The following is a 26,142-nucleotide window of genomic DNA, read 5'->3' on the forward strand; positions in this document are numbered from 1 at the left end:
TGTTTTTTTTTGGAACAGGCTCTACCTTCTATTGTTCTAACTTGTGACAGTCCAGGCGTAACACAGCCTTAGAGATGTCTGAAAAAACTGTTTTCTATTCACCAAGCTTACTAGTGAGAAGGTACACATTTTTCTCAAGAAAGCAATCTCCTACAGAAACTGCGGACATGTATGTAGCTGCCAAGTGCAAATTTGAGACTTTCAGGAATGAACTTCTTAGGGACCAACTTGTCACCCGCTGTTTTAATAAAAAGAAAGGTTGCTCACATGCAAAAATCCATGAAGCAATTGACATTGTAAACAGCATATATTCTCACAAAAAAGTCTCTATCAGAGGAATTATAACCATCCAAGTTACCGCTCCTACTATATAATACACACAAAAGGCAAGCAGATGGTGTCACAACCTAGTATGTGAATGTGAATGTCCTAATAAACAAACAAAAATGGGGCAATTGCTTTTTAAAGACGAGAACCCTCACTCACCCGTAGGTGACATGCTTCATCATTGGGTTCCCTCTTGCACGCAATGCCCGCAAAGTGCACTGTGTGGGCTACAACTCTCCCTCAGGAGAGGAGCGTGAATGTTTACAGTGAGTGAGGGGAAGAGTGAAAAAATTAAAGTAAAAAAGGTGAGTTAAAACTACCTCAAAAGAGAAAAATGTGTTTAATGAATTTCCCAGTGGACTGTGTTAATAAACAGTGTGAACGACAAGGATAAGGATGTTCCCTATCTGGTCAGGTCAACATGTTTCTGCCCGGATGACCAAAAGGTTTGTGGCATTCATCAGGACCAACTTAGTGTCACTCTGCTACAAAGTGTAAGAAATATGATGAAAAACCATACTTGATTATATCGGTCTCTCCAGAACCAACTTCAGTCTGGTCTGTTTCTGAAACACATCACCATATTAGTTTGTCAAAAGACCAGTCACATGTCTTATACATTATCACATGCTCATTTGTCCGTGAGGTGCAGTGACAAATCACCCCGCACGTGTAAAATCACACAAAGTGAATATATTTATATTTTCATCTCACCAAGGTCAGACCAATTGTCTGCTTCTACCTTTAGTAGGTCCTCTATACGCGTGATTCATGGGGACCTAAAGGCAACATCACAATCATGTGAAATAAGCATTATATACAACAAATGATCACGGTCCATACAACTTAACACATAAGATGTCTAGGAATCATATCACTTAGAGAACATGAGTGAATGTGTTTTAACTCACCTTTTTTAATTTAATTTTTGCACTCTGCCCCTCACTCAGAGTTGTAGCCCACACAGTGCACCTTGCGGGCACTGTGTGCAAGAGGGAACCCAATGATGAAGCATGTCAACTACAGGTGAGTGAAGGTTCTTGTCTTTAAAAAGCAATTGCCCCATTGTAAACAGCATCCAAGATTCCAAGGAGTCAGACAAACTGTTTAACAAAAGTGTTGATAAAGCGGTTTGTGTAGTCTAAGGGAACAAAACCTCTTTTAATAAACCTTTACTGAAGAAGAAATAATTGAACAGCAACAACTTGTGTTACCATTGTGGATCAAAATTCTGTTTATGTCATTCAAACAATGTCATGCTCTCCGTATAGATTGTGCAAAGTGTGGTGTTTCTTGTCATTTTGTCAGAGTATGTAAGATGGGAAGCACATCCAGTTGAATAAATACCACAGTTGATGAAACTTAGCAGACCTTGGTGACCAGTTTGGACAATTTAGTTTTAACTATAATTATACATATGAGAATGATTTTCCAAAGTCAAATATCCCATTGAAAATGTCATTGACAATGATGTGCAAATTCCATCGCTCAACTTCTCTGGAACCAAATTACTCTATTTTCAAGAGATACTTTAAAAAGGAAAACGTTTCAGGAAATGTTGTGTGTCCCTCATATTAATCCACAAGGTTGGAGTGGTTGAACTATTGACCTCGAGGGTTGCTTTAACACTGTGATGAAGTCCAGAAGACGAGAAGTCCATGGAAAAGTTCTTGTTTCCTCTAATGGACCAGACATTCTTGAATGACATCACCAGAGTTATTTAGGAATTGCCATCAAACCAGGATGCACTCAGCAGCTTCTGTGTGTGGAAGATGATGACCCAAAATCTCGAATTTGCAATTTCGATAATTTTCTAGTGGAACATATGGAGGTTTCTAGTGAGAAGCTTGGAAAGCTAGAGGAATAAGAGCATTTTTTTTCAAAGCAAAGGTGGCACTAATTATGTAAAACATAAATTGAAGTATGTGTCCTTGAGTGCTAGAAAAGCGCTATAAAAGCTCAACGCACTGGCTGAGAATGGTGTGATTAAACCTGTTGAGTTCTCTCTGTGGTTGTCACCTACAGTGGCTGCAAAGAAGATGAATAATTAACTTATGACGTCCATCAACCTCAGAAGTCTCAACAAGTCAATTTGGGTGGATGGTTATCCATTGACCAAAACTTATAAGTTGATGATTTTATTCGGTGGAGCTATTTCTTTAAGCTTGATATTCATTAAGCACATCATCTGGTAATTTTGGCTGAAGATACCTAGCACCTGACTGCTTTCATTACACACAGTGGTGATCTAATTTTGTAGAATACAATTTGGGCTTGTTTTTGCAGAAGCTGTTTTTCAACGCATGATGAGTGATGTATTGAGAGGGTGTCTGAGGGTACTTCTGTTCCAGGATGATATTTTGGTCTATGGAAGAAGGAACAAGGACCACCTGTAACGACTGGATGTAGTGCTTAAGGTCATTAGTTGCAAAGGACTGATGTTGAGAAAAGATACATGTGAATTTGGGTTGCCTGAACTAGAATATCTGAGACCTTTGGTGTCTGTTAATGGAATTGCTCCATGTCTTGGTTTGCTTAAGGCCACTGAAAATGGGTCCACCCCAAATGATCAAAAACAATATCAGGCAATCTTATGCATGTGTTAAATTTATACCCAGTTTATTCGCAATTGCATACCAGAGCCTCTTATTGGTTTGCTCAAGAAGAATGTCAAATTTTCTTGGGAACAAGCTCAGGGTCAAGATTTTTCTGAGATTAAGCATGCTCCCCTAATCATTCCAAATGTAGCTGGTAAACCTTTGTGTATCATGGTGGACTCACGGGGATGGGTGTTGGGGCTGTGCTTTCTCAGGAAAGAAGAGCACATGAATGGGTGATTGCTTTTCTTCTCACACTCTCATGCCACAGGACCAATTTTATTCAGTCAATAAGCAAGCAATGCTTTCATAAACATTGGTTTTGGAGCATTTTAAGGTGTATGTGTGGGAAACAAGATTTCTGTTACAAACCAGTCACAAAAAAATGTATTCCCCTTGTGAGCAGTTTGAATGTGCATTCATCCAACACTACTCCTAGGCTGATGAGAATGAGTTTCAAGCTCATAAAGCATCATTTTGATGTGGAGTATTTGCCTGGTGGTAGGACTAAGAAGGTGGGCTCACGTTCTCGTCTTACTCAGCCACCTAATTACTTGTATAATTACTTTGAAGATCTACAGGGTGTGGAGTATCTGGTTGCTAGTGCGTTTGGGTGTGGAAGTAAATGTATCAACGAGAAGGGTTGGGGAGATTTTCTGAACAGGATGTGGTGCTGCAAAATGTTATTGAGTATTCAAGTAAAGATTGGCCCATGGTGGGTTCTCTTCCTTTAGGACTTCAACCTTACAGTAACGTTAGTCAGAATTGTCCATTGAGTCAGGAATCTTGTTCAGAGACAACAAAGTGATCCCTCCTGTTCTGGGTACACATTTGTTTTTGAAGAGCAGCCATGAAGGTCATCAGGGCATGATGTTGACTAAGAAGAGGTTGAGGGAAACCCACTGGTGGCAAGCAATGGATAGGAATGTGTAGACCTGAATCGGCATGTGTGTCACTTGGACAAATGATGACAAAGGTTTGAACTGTATCACCCGCCCCTTCTTACCCCCACTGAATATGATGGGTTCTCCTGAGAAGGTTTGGGGGAGATTGAGCATAGATTGTCTTGGATTGTCCATGTTCTCCTTGCAGCTCAACATTTTGCTTTAGATTCGGTTGTCCATCTATCCAAATGTTGGGTTTGAAATCTAAATGTGAGCCTGATATCAATAGTGTCAATACCTATTTTACTGGTGTGTTTTCCAAGGAAGGGTTTTCTTTGGAGTTGATGTTAGACAATGGAGTGCATTTCATATTGTGAAAGAGGCTGGAGTTCCTGAGTGGTGCTGGCATTAAGCCTTCAAGATGTCATTTTTATCATTTGCAGGGAGATGGTCAGGTGAAGAGGGCTAACAGGTTAGTGAGTGAGTGTGTGTTCATGCAGTTGTGAATGATGCTGTGGATGTAAGTGATGCAGTGCATGGCATGTTGTGGTTGTACTATAACATTGCCCACAGAGTCACAGGTGTTTCTCCATTTAGAACTTCCTAGGATTTGCTACTGTAAGCTTGATTGAATTGTTTGATGAAATCCTTTTGTGTGGATGTGGATACTCAAAGGAGCTGAGATAGTTCTGGTTCTTGTCTCAATATTAGTCTCATTCAGGAAAAAAAGTAAAAATAAGATTTGATGTCACTCACTGTTCCAAAGTCAGATTGTTTCAGATGGGGAATTTGTTTTGTGCAAAACTACTGGATTGAAAAACACTAAGGGGGAAAGCAAGGATCAGTGTTCCATATCAAGTCAAGGAAGTGAGTGAGAATGGGTCGGCAGTCAGAATGTCAAATGGTCAGTGGTGGAACTGCTGGTGGGCAGGGTTGGGTGGAACTTGCAGAGCTTTACTCCAAATCCAAGGAGTTAAACAAAAACTCAGCTAGATTCCGCAGAGTTTCACCCATCCCTGTTATAATGCACATTATCCTCAAACCTGCTATTATGGTTGCAGGAAGAACCTACTCGATGGCGGTCAATTCTTTGTAATTCTGCCTGTGTCAAAGTTGTAGTTTTTGTCATGAACATAATATAAAACAAACGTGTTTCTATTTTTTACAAGACATCAGCTATGTGAAGCTAACTCTAAACACTGGGACTCAAAGCCCTAACAAGCCAAACACTTTTCTCTGAACAATGTCCATTCCATTACCAGAGCCATTCCCAGATACAAGTGGGAAGCAAAAAAAAAAGGAATAGGAAGTAAAGAGAAGCTCAATGTTGTAACCAACTCAGAAACCCTAAAGAATAGCAGTGATGAACCTCCAGGCACACCGCCTCCGATTGGCCGTAACAGCCCCCCTTCTGTCCAACCCTGAATGCTACAGACACCTGCTTCTTCCATATCACCTTCGCTCTACCCAGGACTTCTACAGGCACTCTGCCTCTCGCCTCCACCGATTATTACCATAGGCTATTTCCCCACCACATACAGCTGCTAAAGGCCCAATCTACCCCAATGACACACACACACCTTCCAAATCTGCAACCATCTGCTATTATTACAGTAAATTCTCCCCGCTGCTTTCAAATATTCCCCTCTTGTCCTACGGCAGCCACAAAATTCGTCCTGCACCAATGATGTTCACAATGGCAACCAACTACTTGTGGCTGTCACAGGTCCCCTGCAATTCTGGTTGTTCAGACTCCTGCAGCGCTGGCCATCACATGCTATCTACCCATCACAAGCACACTGTGCCCACCCAGCTATCATAAAACCCCTACCCACCCTATGACCCAAGGCTTGCAGTCCCACACGATTTACTACAAGGTTTCACATACCAACACATGCCCATTGCTGTTAAAGCCTTTCTACTCCCCAAGCTAGTAAAATCCTCAAATGACAAGACCAACTGACCACTACTTCCAAGGATCATCTGTTTATTCAGTCAAAAGTCAGTTGCCCATTATTGAGCTGGTAATGGATGACATTACTTCCCAATTCCAGTACTTCCAGGTGACATGACAGCCAATTCCATTGCTGAGCATATTGTAAGAGTTGTCTAGCACTGGGAGGGCCTCACAATGTTTAAGTGATTATAGGAATGGCAAATTGGTGGTAGATCAACTAATCCCAGTGCACAGCACATAATCCTGAAGTGCTCATGCGTGCATCTGTGGTATACAAACACTGTCAGAACTGGTAGACAGGCACCGGGGACTTGGTTAGAGGTAGGGGTGGGTGCTGGTATACACCAACACACAGCAGTTGGCAGAGTTTTTGCCAAACTCCACACTCCAAAAAGAGAATGGTGTGGGCAAAACTCCATGAACTCTGCTGCCTGAGTTTATCACCCACCCCTACTCAGGGATAATAACAGTTGTTCCCAATTTGTCTGCTGTCTCAAATTCAAATGTCGCTGATCGTGGACCTGGTCCAGAATTCTCATGCAGCAACCCTGTCAAAACTGAGTTTCAAATTTGTGTGAGATGCAGTTGTAAACCACTAGCTAGGTTTCCTAATTTCATTGTTTGTTGGTGTCACCCTTTTCTTATGTGACACCTTATTTTCCTAAGCTTGTGTACTTATGTTGTTATTAGTGTTCTTTTCTTTTGTTGTTTAATTGTTGTGGTTGTTGAGAGGGCAGGCTAGTGTAGTTGAGTCCCACGTTTGTCCTGATTCACTGCCCCTGCATCGCTCTCTGATGGAATGTAGAACCCCAGGGGTATGAGAATGAGGCAGACTGAGACAGACAGAATGGTTGCGGCCAGGTCACTTCCTTATCCGGTAGATGTCTCAAAGAGGATTATTTCAAATAAATATTTCGACACAGGTTCCTTAGTTCCGTTCGAAAAGCCCTCTTTTGTGATTTAACCCCCTCACCCCCAGGACTTTTGTCAGCTACTTTCTAAAATGCCTGGGGTTGGTCTGCTTGGATCCATTAACTCTGAATGGCTACTACTGAAGATATGCTCCTTCATGATCAAATTATATAGCCCATCATGTGTAGAGACTGTATTTCCTTTCACCCAGTCCTCCAGTGATTTCAGTGAACCATCTACAACATCAACCCAAGATTGTTGTGTATCTTTGTATGTGTCCCAGAATTTCATAAGCCCAAACTTCTGCACAAGGGCATCCTTCATGTGGGATTATGTGTCAGCTACCCCCTGTTCTAGACTCGCTAGTATATCCCTACCCAGTGTTGGTATGAACTCCCTCAGTAAGGCCCTCATGTGCTGTTGACCCACCCTGAACGTCCTCACTGCTCTTTCATATGAGGAAAACAATTTCACAAAGCCATCCTCCACCACAAAGCTTGTCACAATACCTTTTGGCAAATGAAGGGTGTGTTGACCCACCTTTAGCCACGTTACCATTCCTGCTACTATCTTCTTCGGACCACAGTAGTCCTAAGCTTGCCTTCTTCTCATTTAATGGTAGTGTCTTTTATTCCAGTAGAAGTTTCTACTCCTCCAGTGCCATTGCTCCCAGTTTGACCTGCAGCTCTGTTACTTTTTGCTTGTCGCTTATCTGGTGGCTGGCCAGTTCAAAAGGAATTATGATGGGAGAGCCTGCACCCCTCCCAGCCCTGGATGGTACACCAGAATATCCATTTTGGGACAGGCGGTTTACTGATAATTTCTTCTCCAGGGTTTCCTCAACTCTTCATCCTCAGAGGGTATCTGTGCTTAGTAGACCTCGCTTCATGTACTGAGGTAATGTTCATAGTCTGCCTTCCTGGCATTTGTGCCCATTTACACTTTACTTTCACTTCACAGGGCCTTCATCTTCACCACTGTGTGTGCACTCGGGGTAGCCAAATGTAACTCAGTGTTCCCTTAGCCTTTTAAAGGTGCAGAAACTAGAATCAAAAATAATTTTCAAACATCCAAATTCGATTTTTGCTGCTAATTACATTTAGGGATTTTTAATTCCCAACTTAATAGCTGAGTGGAACTGCTAAACACAAGTTCTGGATTTCACCACTGAACAACAATGTGAGAAAGTGAATAATTAATTAGGGTGGATGGTATTCCACCACATGTAATTAGGTTATTATCTTGTTAGGTCCAGTTAAAGGTTTCAGTAATTGCAACTTGAGCTAAAATCCTGTTAGCTAAGGCAAAGAGAAAACAAGCTTAACTTAAGAAATGTGTAAGGCATTTAGAAATACCAAAACAACTAAAGAGTCAAAAATACTACACAGTAAACATTCTTCTGCTATTTATAAAGGTAGAGAATTATTTAACCCCTTGCATGCCCGGCCGTCCGACGTCATTGTGGGCATATGCGGAGGGCAGCCGGGGGCCGTCCAAACTCCGGCCACGCAATTAAAAGCAACGCACTGCATGAAAATTCGCACATCGAAGAAAGGGTTAATGAGCACAACGACAAAAATCAAATAAGGGCAATCTGAGCTATGAAATTTTTAAAGTTTTAAGTAATGGCGCCAAAAAGTGCAAAGTGACAATAGTAGTCAATGGTTGGGGTAGATCAGGATGTAAGTGCGACTTCAGGCCGATCACAATGGAGCACAGTTCGGATACACCAAACAGGTTCCACCCAGATGGAGGTTTTTTCTTGGGATTTAGTCTATTTTCTGGAATCTAAAAATCCTTCAGTTGGGCAAGGCAGTAGGTTGTATCCAAGGAGGGCTACATGGCAACAGATAGGTGTTGTATGTGGTCCTGAGGAAGCCTTGGGTTTGGCAGGCAAAGCTCCCATTCAAGGTTTGTGCTAGAGAAATCCTCTCATAGGTTCGATACTTTTGGCACCCTCATCCAGAGACGATTTCTACCTTTGACCTTAGTCTCTTTTTGGAGCTCAGAATCCTCAAGCTTGGCAAGGAAGTGGGCTGCACCTGAAGAGGGCTCCACAGGCCCAATACCTTCTTAGCAACATGCTGCTAAATAGGACTTGCTGCTTTGGAGAAGCTCTGAGTTCGGAGAACCTGTTTCTTCATCCAAGCTGTGTCATGTATTCCTATAGGTTCTGAATTGATCCCCCTATTCCTGACCCTATTCTGGTTAAACTAACTATCAAGTTAACTAACAGTCAGCCCATGAGGCAAGACAAGCCCCCATGATGCAGATACCGTTATCTGACGCAGTCACACTACGGCACAGGAACGTGTTATCTGATTAGGTCATAACGCTTGAGATCTAATTAGACAAGCGACATTCCTCCAGCCCCTGATAAGGCATACGACGTTCTCATAACAAATCAAACCTATGACAACCTGGAAAATCCATGCGGCCATTGTTTTGATTTCACAGAGAACTTCAGTAAAAGAATGTGCTAACGAGCAAGTCGTATGACATCTTTATTGACGTATCTATGTCCATCCTTACGTCAATCTCGGCACCTTTAAGGTATAAATATTGCCGATCTTGCCCTATGCAAACACACGCGTGGTGACGAGACGGAGCAGCCATACTTGCCGAAGCCGAGAGCAGAGCAGACCCCGCTGGCAGCAGCCCCGCCTTCCTGACGCGCTGAGAGACGCGCTGCTATCTCCTGCCGAGAGACCCAGCACCGGCGCTTTCGGGCAGCCCTCGCAGGCGGCCTGGAATATCGAGAACAGAGAAAGAGATACCATTCCTCATTCATCCTAAATTCCAGGTACAGAACTGAATAACCCCTCACAGAGAATTCTTTAGTTATTCACTTGGCAAAAACAAACTTAACTTAAACTGTAACTTTCTATTCCCGCCCACGCATTAGACTTAGGTCAGGTACACGGGGTAGGCGTATTTAGAAACACCAGTTGAGTACGTTTAGTCAAATGTATATGTGTATGTAAATATATTTTAATCATTTTAAACATCATATGGCTCAGAAACCATATCAATGTTTTTACAGTATTATTTTATACTATTGCTTTTAATGTATGCACTTTACTTAACTATAAGTATTGCAATAATATCGATCCATTTCTCTTGTACGAGAAAAGAGACTGATCAATAAATAACACCTTTTTATTGAACACGCCCGTCTCTTCCTTTTCTCTACATTCTGATGAGACTAAGAATGCACGTACTGACTGAGTAAAATAATTGCCTTGTGCTCACACGACTCTGGAGATACACTCTTGATTAGGGGAGAGCAAAGTTGTCATGTTCTATGGTTGTCAGAAACTAAATCCCTTCTTGTCTAATCAGGGGAGTTAATTCTTTCCTGAACATTCGAGAAAGTTTCTAGCGAACTCTGAGCTACGCTGGCAAACCCAAAACTTAAGTCTAGTATCGACAGTAGTAGACCTAGTTAACGTCTGGCCTAGGCCTTTACTGCTGTAGGTATTATTCCAATGCGCAGAGCCTATTGGGAAGATAGGAACTACACTACAGCTGCAAAGCACTTCAGGTGCATCATCTTGGCAAATTTGCCCCTGGTCCTCCTGAAGTCTTCAGTTGAAAAAAATATCCAAGTCCCAGGTTTTTCAGGGATGTTGGGAAGAATACACATTGACACAGCTGAGGAGACCAGGACCTCAGGAACAGCTTTTTAGGGGCGAGGGGGGTCAACACTCTCTCCAGCAGAGACCACCAGTAGGGTTCAGGTAAGGTCCAGTAGGCAGTGCTCAGCTGGACTCATTGTGGATATTGTGGCTTGAATTAAGAAATGTTGCTGCACAAAAACAGACATTTTGTGGCACACTATTGCTTTTTTGTGGCATTTATGCAACATCTTATTTTAGTGACATTTAATAGTTAGGTCCTAATAAAAAGGGAATCTTTAGGACAAAACCATGGTGCATGCTGTCCTAATCACAGCAGCATTCTGCCTGCCACCCATGCTCTAATCTCCTCCCCCAAGACTTAAGGCAAAAGCATTCAAATTTGATGTCAGAAAGATATACCCATCTAGTTGCTGAATTGTACAGTCTGAAGCTAAAGAATCTGGGATCAATCCTGACTTTCTGCTTGACCATATTGTGTTATCTTAGATAAAATCTTTGTTTCCCTGAGCCTTCTTTTTGTTCATTACCACATATGAGAGCAATATGTAAGTTCAGGATGTGCCCTGGACAAACACTTCTCTTGTGTTTAATGTAATAACCTATAATTTTGTTGCATCTATAATAAGAATTCAGATCACATATAGGGAACACATAACAAATGGCTTGCTCTTTGTTCACAAATAGTAATCTATCAGTATTTTTGCCAAAGTTTCCATAAGATGAGCATGAGATTTTCACCTGTAGTGAGCTCTGCTTTACTTAAACTTTTTTTTTATCACTTGTTGAGTAGACATAGTGATAGGTGAAGCATGAAGCAGTTCAAAATGTTTTTTTAACAATGCTCACTATAGGTAAAAAGCTCATGGTCATCTTCTGTAAACTCTGAGAAAATTATGTTGTAAACCCCGCTACCTTGCTCTGCCCACTCCCTGAATCAACTCCAGTAACATGGAGGAGGAGGAAGAGCAGAAGAAGGCCATGTTATGTTATTTAGAGCACACCTTGGGACTGTGAACAAGCAGCAAAAAAGACTTTACTCACTGACACCGCCCACTTCTCTCATTGGCACCCCCTTACTTCACACACTTCTGGCATTAGCTCCACCCTTGACTGGCCATACAATTCCTAAAGTCAAAATGCTCAAGTGAGCCTGCCTCTCTCAAAGAAAGTAATTACATACAGGATGTGTACTATATTAATAACTCTTCTGTGCTTGGATTGATTGACTATAATGTTTCCCAGAGTATAATAACAATATAGACCACATGTAGTGGGCACATGACAATTTACTAGCCTCTAAGGGGCATATTATCAAGGACGGCGTTAAAATTATCGCCGGTTTAGCAGCAGAAAACTGCCGCTAAAGCAGCGATAATGGGCTTGATCATATGCCCTGGAGAATACCAATAGAAGCCCATGTTCCCACCAGAACATGGACTTCTATTGGAATTCTCAAGGGCATATTATCAAGCCCATTATCGCTGCTGTAGCAGCAGTTTTCTGCTGCTAAACCGGCGATAATTTTTAACGTCTTTCTTGATAATTTGCCCCTTAGTTAGCTGATGGTATCGGTGTTAGGGTGGAAAGCTCATGTTTCTCAAACTACTACTTTTGATAAATGTTACTCAACGGAGTAAAATATTTTAAAGTATGAAGAGAAAAATATCATTATATTTGAGGAATATACCTTTTTGAATTTCTAAGAATCTTTATCATAGGGCCAATCCAGACACTTGACTGGGCTCTACCATTAATTTAATGGCTCCCATCCATTAGCAGTACAGCTTCAGAGCAATTACTTTGAATTAGTGGAAAATGAAAGAAAGGTAAAGAGCAGTACCATTACAGAGCATTTACTTATCATTCTTGTTGCACTAATGCAAAGAAAAGGCTAGGTAGCAGTACTGCTATGTAAATAAATCAATAATGGTGATGACTTTGCACATAATTCCACTGCTTTTTCCAAATGTGTGCTTGGATTGTTACTCACAATAGTGTTTTTCAAAATATAGGTGAGTCTTCCTTCAGCTGATAGTCTTCTTTTCCATCCTTGCTATAAGGGACTCGCCATGGACAATATTATTTTCCTTACAGCATGATAGCTGCAAGCTAGGTGAGAGTCATGTGTGTTTGTGTCCAAGGCTGGCCAGTGCAGGCAAATGTTAGGGCACGGTGCTTCAGTAGGGCATTCACTGTTTGTCTGGCTTCTATCTTCATAGCTTGCCCCAGGCAGAGATCTTAGGTGGGGTTGCCTTCCTGTGCATGTGTCTGCGTGCTGAAAGCAGAACTTTCAGTGCAGTTTGGCAGTAAGTGCACATTGTAATGTATAAGCTGAATAAAGTGTGCTGTATTCAGAGCCGAGGCAATACAACAATAAATACATCAGGGAAGCCATACTTTAGTTTATTCCATGGCATGAGGAATGAAATTGTGGCAGTTGCACACATTGCCCAATTTTGCGGTAAATACACAATTCTTGAAATCGCAAGACAGGTGGTGGGCCTGGCTCTTCAGGGAAAAGGCCTCCTAAAGCTTTAGTGGTCCTGCAGCATACACAGGTAGTCCACCAACTGAGCCATGGAGTCCACTTCTTTGTACTGGGTATTAGTGGGAGCAGGTCGAACCATTCGGGTCTCAAATAGCAGGTGCAGTTCTTCTTCTGTTCTTCCATTGGACTAGAGCATTCTTATAACGGTGGTAATGGATGTCACATTAATGAGTGGCACTAGCTTCTCAGATGGCGTGACACCCAGCCACTCTGTAACCAATAGGGAAAAAGTAACCCTACCCACTTTTGCAGCAGTTCTCTGTGCTACCTACTGCAAATAGTCGTGTCTCTCTCTACCTAAGTCCAACATGGGGAAATTCTTCTCCCCTTGTGCAGAGCCTGTGTGTCCACCCAAGAGGTCTGATCAGAGAAATGAGAAACTATAACTACTTCTCTACTTTTACTACAAACCTGTTCTGGAGGCAGATCCCTTCCCACTAGAATTGGAACCGTCCTGAGTGGGTGAGCAAAGAACGGGCCTGTGCAGATGCCATCTGACGTCCACCTGTGGCAGGGAGGCCCCTTTGAAATTAACCATGTTCCTGGGCACTGCACAAATGATATTTCTGCTAGAAGAGCAGAAACACCACCCCACATCCAGGCCGTTGTCTGTACTCTGAGAGCAGGTTTCACACCTCATTCAGGGCTTGAGCGCTCAGTGGACTGCAGCAGGTGGCTAGTGCAAATTAGCCTTCAGGGTTCTTAAGCAGGGAAATGGTAACTTACTAAATGTAGCTTTTCCTTAATATTTTTTAAATATCCAAATTCACCTATACATTTGTCTTTTAATTAACATTACAAATGGTCCAAGAATAACATTTCTAGTTGATTCCTAACTGCTGATAGACATAATACATATCATAATGCATTCCAGTGTTGCACTTTGGAACAACCAGCCTTGCTAGAGTGAAAATAGCATGTAGTTGCTAGTCAAAGTAATGACATGTTAACTTTCAATTTCCATATGTTCTCCTTTTAAATATCATACACTGTGCCTTGTGAGTTTAACAGCTAGCTTATTAATATTTAAAAGGAAGGTTTTGTCTTTTCAAAAAGTGTTTATTTTGACACACTGATTGCAGTTTTAAACTGCAGCTTCCAGGCTGCTGTGGCTGGCTTGGAACTATAACTTTCCATGATAGAGGTGTATTTTGGACACCATATACCATAGACTTATCGGAAAGTGACATATACCAATCAGAGGTTATGCACTTCAAAATGTGTTTAGGGGTTTGAGCACTTGCACTGGGGCCCTGTTATCAGTGCCCCAGTGCACAAAGTAAAAAAACAACAGAAGCATCAGTCCACAAATAGTGGGGATGGACACACAAGAAGAGGCACATTAGGGTTTGACCGAGAAACATACTGAATTATTGGATTTGAATTCAAAATATCTCTGTAATATACAGGAGAGGATAATAATGCAGCAGTTTCTTTATCTCTTTGTTGCGAGGGTTATTGAATTCCTTATCCTCTTTGTTGTATTTATATTTATTGTTCTACTCATTAGCATAGAGGATTCAAAGATCATATTGTCCGGGCTCTGAGCATTAGACTTTGAGGCATAATTATCTACTTTATTGAAGCAGTCATTATAGAATCTTGGTTTTGCTTACAGCATCGTGAGTAGGTCGTTTGGGATTGTATCTAACAAATTTAGAAAAGCGTTCTTTTTACATTCTTTTCAGCAAGATTTAAAAATTACCTGATGGTGCAACATATGACCTTCTTGCTAACCCTGTTATTCCTGGTGCGCCTAGTAGCTTAAGATAGCTCATTGGCTGACCAGTAGTACTGCCTTTGACCGTTGAATCATGGTCTGTCGGCCATGTGGCTATTTCACCTTCCTCAATTCCTTCAATGAAGAGTCACAAACATTCCAGGTCTGAAAGTATGACTTTTGATCCATGCTGTTAAGATAGTGCTCCCAAAAAGGCAACGTTGTACCTATTCATCCCTTACAAAGCGTAGGTGCAAAATCTATGGTAAGCAGAAATACAAACAGGCAAAGAAAGCAGAACATTGAACTTCCTCCTCCACTGATCTTTATGCCAGTGAATCAGAAGGTGCATGTAGGTAAGGGGGGGACCATAGGAGGTGAGCTAGAGTCAAGATATGAGATGGAGTCTGGCAAAGGCATCACCTCTATTGGTGGGCATAACTTGGATAATTATATGTAGCGTAATCACTTGTATTTACCCAAGAATTCAGTGGGAATATGCTTGAATTACATGAGAAGAGTAATTCTGCGTTTACCACTATTTCAGAGCTCAAAAATGCCCCCATATGCCCAAATTGATGTGAGGATGCCTACTTCACTAAGAAATAGCACTAAATGCAACATAACACAGATATTGAGTGTGAGCAGTTGTTTGCACAAACTAATTGTGTTCTTGGGGTAGGACTTTACACCAACTTCCTACCAGCATTCAGCACATTTTGTATTAACGAAATGCACCCCTGAGTCCAAAATGAACATGAGGAGGCATTTTGCGCTAAGAAACAGTGCTAAATTGAGCAGAACACAAATAGTGAACGTGAGCAACCACTCGTGCTCACTAACCCCCAGATTCATCAAGAACACATTTTGCTATTCCTTAATAGCGAAAAATACCGATTCGCTATTAAGGAATAGCAAAATGCTATGCATCAAGAAATCACTAAAAAAATAGTGATTTCTAATAACTCCTTAATTGCGACTCGCAAATTGCGACTCGCAATTAAGGAATTTCTCCCCATTCATTCCTATGGGCCTAGAGGCCCATAGGAATGAATGGGAAGACAATCTCAATTTGCTAATCGCAATTAGCGATTCGCAAATTGAGATTGCGATTTCAAGGGTGCAGCGGTGATGCATCCCAAATGCAAAAATACCGCTCGCAAATGGCCAGATTCTCAGAATCTGGCCCTTTGCGAGCGGATTTGAGCTTGATGAATCTGGCTGTATATGTGCTCTTGTGATAGGATATCTCCCCCTAAGTCACTCTTAACTGCGCGAGCAAGAGAAATCACACAAGTAATGGTAATTCCACAGCAAAGACTAACGCAAAATTAACAAAATTATCTGCATCATTGAAATTTTGCGAAGGCTTAATCACCACATCCCTAGTTGCCTTCAAAGTGTAGGAGATAAATATGTGCCAAGCAGAAACAAGATTAGGCAAACAAAGCAGAACAAAATACTTCCTACCTCGCTGTTATTTATCTCAAATTGGAAGAGGTTGGAGGGCAACAGGTGTCTGTGGGCTGTGAGGCCGAATCGATAGCCATAATAGACTTCCTGCAAAAGCCCATTGCACCCTCTAATTGCCTTTCAATTTGCAGGTGCAAATCTGTGACAGAGGACAATAAAATCAGGCAAATATCTTTCAACTATCTAACGAACAGGAGGTCATTCGAGGGAATCAGGATAGTTTTGCTCTTTGAGTACTAAGGAATGCTCATGTGAAACCAAAAGTCAATCCTCATCTAGTCAATGCCACCTACTTTTGTAATTTTCCCCAAAAAGCCATAAAGAACCCGCATGACCCCAGACAAGCACTTAGTAAATCTGCTCACCAAAAGCAACTTCGAGATAATTCTTCTAGAAATTCTCTTGTCAAAGTACACCTAATGACAAAGTTCAGATTTTACAAAGGCAGCTACATCATTCTGGAACACTCTTAAAACCCACAGCTGTAGGTAATTTCTGAAGTACTTTATGCGTAATGTAGCAGCATCTTCTTTTTTTTTTGCAGTTTTATGCAGTGCAAACTCGACCGAAGGTATTGGAGCACTTTACATGAGCACCAGTTACATTACACAAGGATACATTCATTTTTATTTTCTGGTAGGCACAGTGATTTGCCAGAATCACAGGATGTAGAATTGATGCCGAGACTCAAACCTGTTTCCCCAGTTCCAAAGTCGGCAGCTCTGACCGTTACACCACATCCTCTTCCCATCTATTGTATGTACCATTGTCCTCTACCATGAAATGTTACAAAGACATGAAATGTTACATGGACTTCTCTATAGCATATGATATTATCAGTAGTGGCTGGTGTCACAGGAGAATGCCAGGGTGGAGGGCGGGAGACGACAGCGAAAAAAAAGAGGGAAAAAAATAACTTACCACCAGCCTACCACATCACCAGTCTTCTGGTCCTCTTGTGGCTCCTCTGCAGGCACAGGCTCCCAGACTCCCCTGCAGCCTATCCTGAAGCTGCTCTCATACATGAGAGCAGCTTCAGGATTTGCCTGAACACCAATGATTCGTGCTGCAAAGGAGATTGAGAGCCTGAGCTTGCTGTCTACAACCCAGCAACACAACTCGGTTGGAGACAGCTTCAGTGAGCATGACGGTTTGGCTGGCCTGAGACGGCCAGCCAAACCATCATATGCACTGATGACACTGCTTACTACTCCTTGTGATGTCTGTTATCCCCCTGGCCTCACCCCTAAGACTCCAGGAAACAAAACAAAAAATGATAATAAACCCGGGTTTATTATCGTTTTATTTTTATTTTGTTTTACGCTGCTGGATGGGGGGTGATGCTCTTCCACCATAGCAGTGGAACTGAAGCTGTATATTATGTTTGTTTGTAATTAAAATGTATGTTTAATATGAAGTTCACTGATACCACAATGCTTCAGTAAAGAAGTATACTTTGAACGAAAATGTTTAAATACAGTGCAGAATTCCAAACATTCCTCAAAATATTCCTTTGAATACCTCTCATTTTAATCTGGCAATTGGCAAAACTTTGCTATCAATTACCTCTTTTTTTGGGTTACCTCATGTTTATGGTTATACTTAGCTGATTGTGAATGTGTTTCTTTTGAATTGTCATCGCGCTACCTGTGATTATGGTGGCAGAAAGCCAAGCCATGTTTGACCAAAAGAAACAGAGCAGTGTGCGAACTCTCTTCCTAGAAGTAGCATCTGTATCAGCAGGTCAATTTCTGAGAATCCCTTTTGTCTTTCTAGTTTTCTAGTCATTTTTTAATCTTTCTAATACCGGTTTGCTTGCCAAGGTGCTTTTTCTTTATTTAAGAGTGATTCTTGGGAAACCAGTCAGAACTTCAGAAGCAGATTCAGTGCTTAAATTGTAATAGACTATGTGCCAGGGCCCAAAGGTTTGCTCAGAAGCCTGCAACCTGCACTATGTATGTCGGCGAAAAAACACACAGGGCTGCAAATCTTGACTCCACATCGTGCCTCTTTAACTAATCAGACACTCCATGCCTTTTTTAGGTTGATCCTAGAGTCAGCGCGCATGCGCGGCTATACAAGACTTGTTGTAGTGGAATAGGGAATAGAAGCCCCGACCACTCCCCACCCATATTTGCAATTGACTTGTGTCATTATCCTTCCTAAATGCAGGCTTTTCATTTGTAAATAGACTTGTTAGTCCTTCCTTAGTACCGCCTCGTCTTCATTTGCCACCTCCCATGGCGACTGGCCCTTATACTCTGGTTGTTACACAGTAACTGTTTTTTAGTCTTTAAGCACTATTTTCTTTATTGTGTTTCTCTTTCTGCAAGCACAACATACTTTTTTGTACTGTGTTCACCATGAACTGAAATGACTGCAGCATATCATCCCTAAATCCATCGTTCAGCGGCTTTAGTAACTGACATTATTTCCCTATTTACAGATGTTTTCTTGAGCTCGATCCGAGACATCCTGTTATTTTGCTGGTCGCTGAACAAGTCGGTAAATTTAGAAAATTGGCATTATAAATAAAAATGCCTTTTATGTGTGCATTTTTTTAACACATAGATAAAAGGCATTGTCATTTACAATGCCAATAGTTAAACTCTCGCAAATGCGAAACCTATTACATTGCAGATGCTTGTTTATCTGACTCCTGCTGGCTCCTGCTTTCTCCATTTGTCATTGTTTCTTCCTCCTTTCGCCACTTGTGTATTCTTCCTTCTGTTGCTCTGACCCAAATTCTGATGAGAAAATTAAGTGGTAGTCACCAAAAATTAGTGCCAGTGGGCTCTACCTGCAACCAAAGGCTCAAATTAAGCACTGGTAAGCAGTGCATTTCGATGGATCTCAGTGAAAATAATACTTGGGTAAGGTATTTGATTTAATATTTTGATCTTTGAAAAAAAATACAACATAATGTAAAAATGCTTCAATTAAAAAAAATAACAATCTGGTTTATGAAAACATGTTTTGGTAGCTCTTTACAAACACATTTTCTTGCCGGCAATGAATTGTACTAAATTTGAACCAGTTGTAGATAGTAGGGGTCCCCAGGACTTCTCTATGTGAACCGCCACTTACTTTTCCATATCAGACAAGAGAATGAATAACACACAAATCGGAAATACGGGAAAGAGAAAGACGGAAAAATCGTCAAGAAGAGAGAAAGCAGGAACATGCAAGAGTGAGATATAGAGTCCGGTAGAGGATCAAAGAGGCATGAGATGGATTTAAGACTACCAGCCTAGGTTTTCGGGTTGCGGACTTCAGAGCAGCGCTTCGGGCACCGGCACTCTTTCTTTTGCAAGTTAGTTAAGCACTGCTGCCACCGATTACAAGAATTAAAAAGATTATATTTATTATAATAGCTGCGGGTTTTCTCATCTGCCAATCTAGCGGCTGTACTTATATACTATTTGGCATGAACATCACTTTTACCTTGTGACTTCCTTGTCTTATCACAATTTGCTTTTACTGCTCCCTCTCTATATTTACTCATTTCCCCTGCTCTGTCTGTCTCTAGTCATCCCTTTCTATACGTCACTTGGCTCTGTTTGACTTCATTAAGAAGTCCTGCAGTTTGTTGATGCACTCGCGGCTTTGATATGTTGCATTGCTTTTCACATTTCAACATGAGGTTGTAGTTTCTACAGTTTCCTGTTTCGGAAGTGCCCTCTGGGTTTGAAGGTGCCTCCTGTACCCTATATGCTTGAGCAGTTTACTCTCTCCTAGCTTATTTAAAATATTTAATGTGTGCAGTTGATTGGCGAATGAGACGTTGTAATTTTCCTGTAATCGCAGACCCATTCTTTATTTTAACATCGTGCGTCACCTCCTTTCATAGTGGACTCGCATTGACATTCTCTCTCAAGCCGGCACATCAGCGAGTTGTCAGTCAAGTATCATTCTCACACGAGGCCTTGCCGTTGGAGCCCGTTTTGCAGCTCGGTGTCTCTGAACAGTGCCTTACTTACCAGTGGCAATTGGCAAACCTGGGTGGATTGTGAAGATGTATTCGTCGCAAGCTGTTGTTACACACCAGTCACAGAGCATTAGCTGCGGGGCGTTCAGTGGGCCGGGTCTCACCAGGTCTTGTCACCGGCAGTTTTTTTTAAGGAGGCCTCGAAACGGGTCTCTATCGGGCTCTGTTTTGTGCCGTGGCACAGGAGGTCCGTTTATTTTTTCGAAGGTTATAGGGGAAGGGAAATCCTTTACAGAGAGTCATTTTCCCTCTGGATTTCCCTTTTCTTTTTGAAAATCAGGAGCAGCAGCATTATCGTGGTGACACCAGGGCTTTATGTGTAAGCTTTTTCAATATTATATACAAGCCAAAGTTGCTGCTTATTTATCTTATGCAACTAACAACCATTGACAAAGCTAATAGTCCCTACTTCTTGTAAGTATGATGGTAATTGTTGTATCATATATCTGGATGCAATGACAGAAACAACAAAATACCAGTCGGGCGGCTACCTATGCTAAGCACAAACTTTTAGCTTATGTGTTTAAGCCACACCCTTAATTAAATTAAAGACCCCCCCCCCGGTTTTTTCATCCCACTTAAAGCCGTCATTAGCTATATTCTGACTTGTGCTCCAAGTTGCTTCATGCTGAGGACATTAACGGTTGGTCAGGGCTTTAAGTGGGCCGGGTCTCAAGGGGTCTGAGCACCGGCAGTTTTTTAAAGGGGACCTCGAAACGGGTCTGTATCGGGCTCTGTTTTGAGCCCTGGCACAGGTGGTCCATTTTTTCCGAACTGCAGTGCCAGTAGTTTGCTGGGACTGTAGTCCGGAAAAAGGTGCCAGGGCGCAAAACAGCCTGATAGAGACCCGTTTCGAGACAGCAGCACATCGACGTGCACTGCTCACTTCTCACTAGTGGAGAAGTTACGGCATGACGTCATATGCCAGGTGAACGTTGTGGGCAAGGGAAATCCTTTAAAGAGTCACCAGGGCTTTGATTGGAAGCTTTTTGAATAGTATATGTAACAAACCATTGTTGCAGCTTATTTATGTTAGGCAACTAATAACCATTGACAAAGCCAATAGTCCTTACTTGTTGTAGGTATGATGTTACTTGTTGCATCACATATCTGGATGCAATGACAGAAACAGCAAAATACAAGTCGGGCGGCACACTATGGTAGACACAGATTTATAGCGTAAGTGTTTTAAAGCCACGCCCCTAATTACACTGACCACGCCCCTTTGAGAGACCCCCCCCCCCCCAGTTTTTTCTTCCCACTTAAAGCCCTGCGGTTGGTTATACAAGTGAGGGGGGGTGTTGCTGTAAAGATATACACACAAGGGAGAACCTGTTGCTAACGCTCTCCACTGATTCCAGAGGTTGTTGGCTTGGGTGAGCCCCAAGGCGTTCCTGACGCTTCCGGAAGCCGAAGCGGGCAGCCAGTCTGCAGGCGACCCGGGCTGCGCGCGCCGGAGGCAGTGGTCGTTGCCTCGTGCTTCAGGTGCACTGCTTCAATGGAGGGGGGGGGGTCCTCGTCGAGAGCACAGTGCTGGCATGAAGAGATGGTGTGTGTTAGTTTGCTCGTGGCTTTCGGGCACTGTTAGGCTTCGATAAGCACCTGGTGTGGCGGAGGGCGGGTTTCAGAGTTTGGGATGCAGTGTCCTAAGAAGGCGGGGGCGGTTCCCTTGTGACTCATGGGCAGGGCGTGTTCATGCAATTCAGGCGGCTGCGTTTAGTGAGAACATCAAATCGATGCTGCTGTCATTGGACGTCAGTGTTTCTGTGCTGCGCCTGCGGGAGGTTCACAGCTGGGGAGGGGAGAGGGCGGGAGGGTGAAGACAGAGGGAGAAGGGGCCCCGAGTACACGGAGCGGATCGAATGTGTGCATCGGCACTGCGCCACCTCTCCAGCCCCACCCTCTTCTTGCCTCTCCCACTCCTTGATCAGCACTCCCTTCCCTTCATAATCATTTGAGCGCTCGGCAGCTGGAAGCATGTTAGCTCTGAAGGGCCTCTCCTCTCTCCCTTTCCTTCCATCTCAGAACCTCTCTAGCCATCACTCTCACTACTACTATTCTTGTGAGCCCTCACAGCACAGAGCACACAGATCCCACAGCCTCTCCACTCTGCATATCACTCCTTCAGTCTTGAGCTCTCCCTCCGACTAAACCCAGCATCAATCAGCACCATGGAGAGCCGCATACCGCCGCTTTCTTCCAGTCATTTCTCAATCCTTCTTCGCCGCTCTATCAGATTTAGTCCAGCAATCGGCACCCAGTAGAGCCCCCGTATTGCATAATTCCATTCCCCATCCCCCACCTACTTCAGCTCCCTCCCTCTAATCCTCGTCTCTCAGATCCGACCAGCTTCAGAACCTTGGAGAGCGCCGGTGCTGCACAACTTCTCTCCTGTCACCGCTCACTCTCTCATCACCTCGCAGCTGCCCGGAGAGTCCGTGCACTGCACAACTCTTTATCAACGCGCCCGTCCTCTCACCCCTCTAACCACCTGCCCCTCCGATGCAACCATCACTCAGCACCCCGGAGAGGAAGTGCGTTCCAACACACCTTCCTTCCGTCGACTCATAGCCTCTCCTGAACAGCTCTCCCACAGGCTTGACTCAGTCCAGTACCCTGGAGAGCTCCAGCAACTTTTTAGCTCTATTCATCTCTCATCTGTATTTCTTATATCCAGCCAGCACCCGAAGCCAGGATATCTATCACCTGCATTGCATAACTCACGGCCTTAGGCCATCTCTCCCTCTCATGGTCTGTGCCTCAGATCCAGAAAGCATCAGATCTCTGGGGAGCCCCCAGCAGTGAATAACTCCCTCCCTCCGGTCATCTCCCCCTTTTAGCTTCTCACACTCAGATCCAGTCAGCATCTGAACACCAGAGAGCGTCCGCATCAGCACTGCAGTCCTATGGGAGAGCCAAGATGACCACTTCGCCCGCTGCCCCCCTGGCTCCCGTTGAAGGGGCCCTGCTTTGGCCAGGCGCTTGGAACGAGTCCTACCAGCCGGCCCCTGGGACAGAGCTCCATTCCAATGTCACCCGCCGCGGGCCCCCGGAGGAGGAAGAGCGGGACGTGAGCATGATCGTGATCCAGTTCATCTACGCGCTGGTGTGCCTGGTGGGGCTGGTGGGCAACTCCATGGTGATCTTCGTCATCCTGCGCTATGCCAAGATGAAGACGGCCACCAACATCTACATCCTGAACCTGGCCATCGCCGACGAGCTCTTCATGCTGAGCGTGCCCTTCCTGGCGGCGTCGGCCGCGCTGCAGCACTGGCCCTTCGGAGCCGGCATGTGCCGCACGGTGCTGAGCGTGGACGGCATCAACATGTTCACCAGCGTCTTCTGCCTCACGGTGCTGAGCGCCGACCGCTATGTGGCCGTGGTGCACCCGCTGCGCGCCGCGCGCTACCGCCGCCCCACCGTGGCCAAGGCCATCAACGCCGGCGTCTGGCTGCTCTCCCTGCTGGTCATCTCGCCCATCCTGCTCTTCGCCGACACCATGCCGTCGGAGGACGGCGCCGTGGTCTGCAACCTGCTCTGGCCCCAGCCCGGCTGGTCGACATTCTTCGTGGTCTACACCTTTCTGCTGGGCTTCCTGCTGCCCGTGCTGGCCATCGGCCTCTGCTACGTGCTGATCATCGTTAAGATGCGCGCCGTGGCGCTCAAGGCGGGTTGGCAGCAGCGCCGGCGCTCGGAGCGCAAGATCACACGGTTGGTGCTCCTGGTGGTGGCCGTCTTTGTGATCTGCTGGATGCCTTTCTACGTGGTGCAGCTGCTTAACTTGTCTTTGCCGCGCATGGACGCCACAGTCAACCACGTCTCTCTCATCCTCAGCTACGCCAACTCTTGTGCCAACCCCATCCTCTATGGCTTCTTTTCAGACAACTTTAGGCGCTCCTTCCAGAGGATCGTGTGTTTCCGCTGGCTGGAGAGCGCCACGGACGAGCCGGTGGACTACTGCGCCACGGCGCTGAAGAGCCGGCCCTGCTTGCACCACCCGCAGCACCACCACCAGCACCGGCCGCTGGACTTCCCGCAGAGCCCGTGCAGCCCCAGCACAGCCACCAGCACGGCGCCTTCCCACGGACTGCCGCACCTCAGTGCGCCCAGGGATGCCTTTTACTTGCCAGAATGACAGATACCGCCCTTTGTGTGCGTGTTAAAAAATTGTAGGTATGTTTACTGCTTCACAGACGCTCTTAGGATCAGTTCCAGTTTGTTAAAAATAGCAATTAAAAGTGTCAATCGCTCCAATGCCGCATTTGAATCTTTCCCGTTAATTTTTGTGAGACTTTTATTTTTGCGCAGATGCAGCTGCTTCTGTGAGCTAGTGATGTTTAGTTGCACTGAGGCAAGCATGTTTCAGTGACGATCGCGTGAAGTAGTAGAATAAGAAGTGACGCGAGGGCACGAGTTGGCGGTATGTCACCACCGGGGTCTCAAAACCCACCACGATCCTTGAAAAGTGACACATTACGAGGGAGGATGCTTCCTGTGGGCCGCACTGACAATGCTATGTGTGTGAGTAATTATATCTTACTCAAGGATTAGGTGTGACATACTCATGAATTCCCCTGAGTGAGACATCCTCACTTGCGGAAAAAAAGTTTAGCGATTTACAAAGCTTTTTTACTTGAGTAAGCTTGTATATTTTTTGGAATTACAAGAGTAAGGTAGGCTTGAGCAGACACAAAAGCTTTGTCATCTGTGTACTTTACCCAGATAATATGTCAGAAGATGTAGACCGGGTAAGCGAAAAGGAAAGGTTAGTGATTTTGAGTTTTATCAAGCACGCAAAAGGTGATGGAAGGAACTCCTGCATCTAGTCTAACCCTAGGCAATCATTTGGAGTAGCATTCCAACCTATCATTTTGTTGCCCATCATTCAACCTCAGATTAGTGTAACCCATTTGCAAATCTGCCCTGGTCCTGCTCCAATTAAGAAAAGTCCAGCCCAAATTGTGAAGTCACGTGCTCTCTGGATGGAACACATGCAACCCAAGACCTTTTCCAGCCTATTCAAGCCAAACTAGTCTGGTGCAGCTTAGTTCTGGTGGCAAAGTGAGCGCAGAATTTACAGCTCGGCGAACCCTTGGCCCCTTAGGGTGCTACATTAAACACACAAAAAGAGATGGGAAGAATACTTGCAAATAGTGCAACCAATGGCAATTGTATAGGGTAGCATTCCAACCTCTCGTCGTTTCGCCCACCATGTCACCTTAGACTACACCCAACCATATGCCAATCAACTTGGACTTGCACCCATAGAAATAGTCCAGCCAGAACTGCCATGCCAGGTCCTCTCTGAAATGATTTGCATAATGCTGACCTCTTTCTACAGTGGCACAGTGGGTGATAAATAATGGGTTGGAATGTTACATAGAGCCATTGCCAAAGGTTAGACTATTTGAAAGCCTTTCTCGCATCACCTTTTGCTTATTTCTTGCCTAAACTGTGAAGGTACAACATCATTAGGAGATTCTTCTTCGTTTTATTAAAATGTCAGTGACAGTAAAACGAAAACAATTACAGTGTACTGCCTTTACATTCTCCTCTTTGATTAGCTCAACCCATAGGGGGTGCCAGTGCACCATGCGAGATGCAGCACAACTGGTGTGGAGCCTAGACAGCTTACCCATCTTTAGGCACACTTCTTCTTGTGACCTAAGGTAATTATAACTTGCGCCCCCACCATGCACAGTTTTCTCATCTATAATTTCTATGCAAATGTTATGGTGATATTATCTATGATGTAATAGAAGATGTCATGATTGATGTAATATGTAGGGTAATTAGTAGTGCTTGGTGAGGGTACGAGTCATAGTTATCTTAGGGCATGAGTTAAAGTTACTTGAGGTAACTATAACTGCTGAATTACTAATGTTTTGTGTGTATAAAATCTGAACTTAACTATACCGATCCTGTAGCCTTTGCTTTTTTAAGTGAATTTCTCAAGTTTTTTAATTCTATTTCCTAACAATAACATCCCTGTGACCATGGTTTCTTCAGTACCTTTCTACAGGTTTTAATGCTATTCCTAACTATAATGTCCATGTAACCTTTGATGTTTCAGTGAATTTCACCAGTTCTTCTTC

At 43.7% G+C, this 26,142-nt stretch overlaps 1 protein-coding gene across 1 annotated transcript; it reads left to right on the forward strand.

Moving 5' to 3' along the window:
- The first annotated feature begins 22,695 nt into the window (after window positions 1-22,695).
- Window positions 22,696-24,921, forward strand: LOC144761854 (somatostatin receptor type 4-like). The gene has a single exon (XM_078647079.1). It carries the CDS (start codon window positions 22,968-22,970, stop codon window positions 24,180-24,182), a length of 1,215 nt encoding a protein of 404 aa, XP_078503205.1. The 5' UTR covers window positions 22,696-22,967; the 3' UTR covers window positions 24,183-24,921.
- Window positions 24,922-26,142: the final 1,221 nt, after the last annotated feature.

Source organism: Lissotriton helveticus, chromosome 6 (assembly GCF_964261635.1).
Source record: "Lissotriton helveticus chromosome 6, aLisHel1.1, whole genome shotgun sequence".
In the NCBI taxonomy this organism is placed as follows: domain Eukaryota; kingdom Metazoa; phylum Chordata; class Amphibia; order Caudata; family Salamandridae; genus Lissotriton; species Lissotriton helveticus.

What these genes read in the sequence shown, in the direction of transcription:
- LOC144761854 (XM_078647079.1), top strand. Translation starts at nt 22,968, where the DNA reads ATGACCACTTCGCCCGCTGCCCCCCTGGCTCCCGTTGAAGGGGCCCTG.